Genomic DNA, 6,000 nt, shown 5'->3' on the forward strand with positions numbered 1-6,000 from the left:
TTTTTTTTTACCCCTGTGGTGTTAATGTTGGTGTTGTGCATTTGTTTTCTGTGAGGGCTGACTGGAGGAGGAGCTGCCCAGTGAAGTCCTCATAGAGCTGTCCTCAAGAGTTAATCTTCTGGTTTGGTTACAGGATGGATGAAAAGGCTTAGAAGCATTTTAGATAGAGCTTTGCTCATTTTGTTAGTAGTTTGTTGCCTAAGAGAAACAGCAGGCCTCTCAAGAAGACCTACAGGAAGCAAAGATTTAATATGAAGGCTGCAAAGTGCTATGTTTAACAAATAGTAAAATGAGTGTAGAACTGATCTGTTTTGGGATGCTGAAACCTGGTTTTGTAAATCACTATATTGCAGATGTAAAGAAATGTTAAAAAAACCCTAAACAAATGAAAATAAACCCAACACAAAAACCCAACACATTTTCCTGGTGGTTTTGTCTTTCAGAATCTGCACAGATTTACTCACATTCCGTCAGGGAAGTGCTTGGATCGCTCCGAAGTCCTGCATCAAGTTTTCATTTCAGAGTGTGACTCCAGTAAAGCAACACAAAAATGGGAAATGAACAACATCCTTAGTGTGTAGACAGACAAAACCTACCTACTGACGCATTCATTTGTACAGGACTGAAAATAGCCTGAAAACTGCTGCAGTTATTAACTTTGTACAGCTGTGAGCCTCCTGGCTTGGATGAAGGACATAGAGGAACTGTGATTATTACAATAACATTATCATCTGCAGTTAATGTTTACAAAACTGCTTTACCTTAAACTCTGTAGATGTTTACATCTTTTTGTTTCAAGATGTTGGTAAATTAATGTGCTGTTAGCTATGGTTCATAGGAACATAGTTAAAAGCGTTGTCGTCTTCTTTGGGATTACACTCAGGGGTCTGAAGGCAGTTTTTTTACACACACTTGAAAAGGTTGTAGTAATCAGATTTTCATAGAACTTGGTGATTATCAACCTGTTGTATATTTTTATTTAATTTTACATCTTACTAAGCACTGCCACAGGTTCTTAGCCAGGGTGGCCTTCTCTCACAATCATGCTGCTTTTTTGGAAGATGAATTTGAACATATTTAGTGCCTCTTTCATTTCTCTCTTTCACAAGGAAAGCATTTGTTGGAAATTTGCAGTGGGTTGCTCTGAGCTGTCACCAGGGGTCAGGACCTGCCGTACCACCCTGTGTAATTAGTGTGCTAACGAAGACAAATTTCTATTGCCAGCTTGGCTGCTCTGCTTCGACGGGGTGCTTGGTACAGTGCAAGGAAGACTGTCCAGTTTAGTGCTCATGTGGTGCAATTTGATGGAGGTAAGCACCCTCACAAATCCAGTTAAGAATTTATAAGCACTAATTTGCTTGTTTAAACCATGCCTTACATAACAATAATTAAAATAAAAACAACAACAAAAAAAGCTGCACAATTATGTAAAACTTGGAAAGAATCAAATACTTCATTTATACTGCTATTTTGAATGGAAATCACTTAGAGGTGGACTAAAACTTATAATTAGGAAAAAAGCATCCAACTACTTAACACATCTGCCTGATTCATCACAAGGACATCTGTCAGCCAGTTTGGATGCCAGATTTTCGTTCCAAAAGAGAAATGAAAATTCTGAATTCACACTTGTTGGTACTAATCTTCTTGTTATTTCTGTCATTCACAACTTCTCCAGAGGGATTACAAACACGAAAAACCAACTGCTTGGTGCTACAGTGTACAGAGTAGAATGAGAAGAAATTGTTTCTAAAAATGTTCTGGAAAGGAGTTGATGCAAACTCCCTTAGGAATATAAATATTGACTCTGAACAAATAGAGAGGTGGAGAGGAAATGACTTATCCTCACTTCCTTTGTCCAGATTTTGTAACTTAAATGTTGACATCAGTGTACTGATTCCATAACTGTTGTCCCTATAACACGTCACACAATTAAGGATGACTAAATACTTCCCTGAAGTCTAGAATAGCATTGCATGCAGCTTCCAGTGATGTTAACAAGGGTTATGTATCATATGTGGTGACAGACTTGGATCTTTATAGGGCTGTCAGCATTGATCTGTTAGTTTGGGATCTTCCCTAGTTTCTTTAAACTTCTCATCTATCCTTTCGGAGCTATGAAAAATAGAAAATAAAGGAGGGAGAAACTGGAAAAAAAAAAGGAAAAAAGGTTTTGTGCTGGTACTTGTTCCTTGTGTGTGTGAAAACTGACTCCATTTGTGTGTTGGGTAGATTAATTTAATCATACAACTATGCATAAGAGAAAGAATGGTGGCACATAGATTGTGCGGGTGTGCATTTTAAATGGGTATTATGTGCAATTCATTGAAAGCTGATGCTGTGTGTGAATATGAATCTGTATGTGAGACTGAAACCTTACAAAACATGAGATCATAAGAAGCTGTTGCTGTAATGACTTTTTCCTACTATAGCCGGCTTGGAAAAAAATAATTCCCATATTCTTGCTTTGTAAGTTGATGATAATATCACTATGCATTTCTACATATTTTATAAATTTGATTTATGCAGATTTTGATACACTGTATGTTTCTGTAGAAATTGTATAAATCTTTAAAAAATTTATTAGGGAAAAATCTGGGAAACCTATGTATATCTTACTCATGGGTTGCTTGTTTTTTAGGTGAAGTAAATAAAATATTTGAATTTTTCGTTTTACTATACTTTTCAGAGTAAAAATGGATTATTACCTTTATAGAAACCCCCATATTTCAAAATCTAGAAAACTTCAATGTTACAAACTTAAAAATATTAAATGCAGTTTATTTTAAGTTTTATCTAGGTACCTTTTGTTCCATCTGTGGGGACTCGGGTTTTTTCCCAGTGAAATGAAAAACTTAAATTCCCACTGAGAACTGACACGTGGACATATTTTGATTTTTGTATCACCTGCCTGATATAATTAGGTAGATTTAATATGTTCATAGAAAATCAACTTGAGAGAAGAACCAAAGGCCAGGTCTAGTTTGTATTGTTTTTACTGTCTTATCTTAGTTCATTTATGTTTCCACTAAGAAACATGTTTGAACCTAACTTTATTTTTTCCTGAGAAGGTTCCTTAGCAAAGGAGGATGAAATTAAATCAGGGCATGAAAGAAACAAGTTCTAAGAGTGAACCCAAGTGCTGAAATCTACAGGGCTTTTTTTACAAATGGGATTCTTGCTTCCTAACCATATCTGTCAGTGCACTTTTGAGTATTCAGATTTCAAAAAGCTCTTTTGACAAAACCCTAGAGTTATATCACAGACTATTCATGTAGGCAACACCCTTTTATGCATGGAAACAGGGACCAATAGGAAGGAGAGGACATCTTTCTTTATTACCAGAGATCCTGGCACCAGGATAATCTACAGCAGAACCCCCAGGAGTACCAAAGACATTGTCCCCTCTGATGGGTTCCTGGAATCAGTGCATTCTCTTTCCCTACTGCCAGTCAGTGTCCTTCACTACTGCCTGCTTCTTCCATACCATTTGCCCCCAAACTGCAGTCCCTAAAGCCAAAACTTATCAACTTACTGCTCTAAAACTACATCAAGAAACTTGAGATCTATTACAGCGTGCCAGAGGTGTTTAAATTTTATGCTCTTGATCTGTGAGCTTTCTTGCAAGAAAATGCAAAACATACCACTGCCTGTAAAAAACACAAAAGATGCTTTAGTAGATTTTTGCTGTACATAAACCACAATTTTCATTTTACTTTAAAAAACATCAAATTATGCAAGAATCTATGGGGACAAAGTAATAGAGAGAGCTTAAGAATTTAAAGAAGAAATTATCTACATTTTTGAACACAAACTTTGTTTCTGTGAAAGCATTTATTGCTTGTTTTTTGCTGGTGAGCTTAGATCCATCAGCTGTAATAGGTGTAAAGAAATAGGGGAAAACAAATTGGAAATGTTTCTGTTTCTGGTTGTTCTCATTCCTGTGAAAGGCATGAGAATGCTAGCTCTTGCTGTGTTCTGAAATCCTAACCTGCTTACTTTGATGAGAATAATCTGAGAAGTGTCAGTGGCTGTCTTCCAGGGTAATATGTACTTTCAGGGAACATCCGAAGTGGTTGCCAGCACTTGGTCCTCTGGCTGTTGACTTTACTTACCCTGCAAGCCTCCTCTGAACTCCTGCAGTGCTGGATCTGTAAATTGTGTGGCTTGGCTGCCACTATATAAAAGGACTCTCTACATAGAACGAATCTAGTTAGAAAAAGTGATCGGCTGTCAAAAACAATGCAGGTGATTTTGGCTCCCTTGGGTTTTGAATAAAACCCAAAGCATGAACTGTGAGTGTCCCTGAAGTCTGAAAGTTTGGCCCTCCTGTCACGGGAGCCTCAGTCGTGGTGCTCCAGGTGTGTGCGGTGCTGTGAGCTGTCCCCTGTGCCACCCTCGGCTGCAGGAGCTGCTGTGGAGCCCAGGAAAGCAGGAACAAGTGCTCATGTGGATTTTACATCCCAGTAACCCAGGTAATGCTCAGTTACCTTTGTTTTTTAAAATCTTAACAATCCAAACCATTCTTCATATGGAGAAACTAATGAAGTGTTCACCATGACCACATAACAGGGGGCCTGTGATATTAAAACTAAGGTGTCTGCACAGCCCTTGGGATTGTTACCTCCTTGCACTGCTCTGGCTTTTCTGATCAGTGTGGATGGAGCCTCTCCAGCAAAGCAGTGATCTGTGGTGGCTGATGGGTCTGAACTGACTGATCGAAAATGCATGTTCCTTCAGTCAACAGGTCAATGAAGGTGATAAGCATCCAAGTCTGTGAGGAGGAGTTAGAGCTGCTGAAACACCAAGATGAAAAGGTTTGTTCGCATGTTAGAGCCTTACTTTTTCTTACTAATCAAAGAAACCCGATTGTTTTAGGGACATGAACAGTGTCCTCTCTCGAGAGCAGCTAAAGCAGGGCTGAGGGCTGGGTGTGTCCAGCAGCTCTCGTCAATGCAATTGTTCAGTGTGAAAGCAGATCTGCCTCCAGTGATCTAACATTCAAATGATGTTACTTTTCCAAGAGTAATGCCTCCTGCACAAAAAAAAAAAAAAAAAAAAGAAAGCAAAAAAACCCAGAAAGGTGAGGGAAGCAGCATAGCTCTAACTCATAATAAAACCCAAACAAGTGCCTGAGGTGAGTGTGATGGCAATATGGCAATAGCAGCCTTCTGGCTGAATGTCCCTGGCAAAGGGAAAATGAAGGGAGAGATGATATTTTACTTCCCTGGAAAGGGCTGCTGGTGGCAGTGTGTGTCAACTAAGAAGGCAGCATGCCCAGACTGCTGTTAGACTACTACAGCCTTCAGATGAAGAAGCACAGCTTGGAATGGGCTTTCTGAGCCATGTGAAGGCACTAAGGTGGAAATAGGAATCAAAATACAGCCTTTCCCCTTGAAATTTGTGGGATGATTTCCCCAGGAAAATAATGTAGGGCAGTATTTTTCTAGAAGCCCTGAGACTGGACAGGAGTAGGTCTTTGGGTACAAAGTCTTCTGTCCCTCTGTGTCATTCTGCACAGGAGACCCCAACCCCTACCTGGCAATGCAAGCTTTGCCAGCCTGAGCCTGTGGATGGCTGCAGCACCTTGCCAGAGCACTCAAGATCATCACAATTGCCAAACAGGCTGCTACAAATGCAGTTTTTGTGTTTTTATTTCTCAGACAGCGGAAACTGTGGAAGAAAATTAGGACTGGATGATAGCAGAAGCTTTCTGGAAAATTCTTGTGAGTTCATAAGAAGCTGAGATTTGGGAAAAGCTGACCAAGAGAAAAAGCATGGCCAGTTCTGGAAGTGCTGCTATTCATGCTGCTCTTTTGATTGCACTGAGGAATGCACTGAAGTCCTGCCTGTCCTGAAGATGCCAAGGAACCTCTGGAGATACAGCTGATCAACCTGGCAGTGGGAAGGAAAGCTGTCTGTCCTGCCTGGGAGAGAAGGTAAGATGGTTGGGGTATTGCTGAGGAAAACAATTCTGTAAGCTGTAGCAGAGTGGGGTCT

General features: G+C 39.7%; 1 protein-coding gene across 4 annotated transcripts in view; it reads left to right on the top strand.

Moving 5' to 3' along the window:
* GALNT7 (polypeptide N-acetylgalactosaminyltransferase 7) overlaps positions 1–2,207 on the top strand; it is an 88,876-nt gene extending 86,669 nt beyond the window's left edge. For all 4 annotated transcript variants that reach the window (XM_074541293.1, XM_005483803.4, XM_014264843.3 and 1 more), the window contains one exon: positions 444–2,207. In XM_074541293.1, the coding sequence (XP_074397394.1) occupies positions 444–581 (138 nt within the window). In that variant the 3' untranslated portion in view covers positions 582–2,207. The remainder of the gene's footprint in view (positions 1–443) is intronic.
* Positions 2,208–6,000: the final 3,793 nt, after the last annotated feature.

Source organism: Zonotrichia albicollis, chromosome 5, assembly GCF_047830755.1.
Source record: "Zonotrichia albicollis isolate bZonAlb1 chromosome 5, bZonAlb1.hap1, whole genome shotgun sequence".
NCBI lineage: Eukaryota > Metazoa > Chordata > Aves > Passeriformes > Passerellidae > Zonotrichia > Zonotrichia albicollis.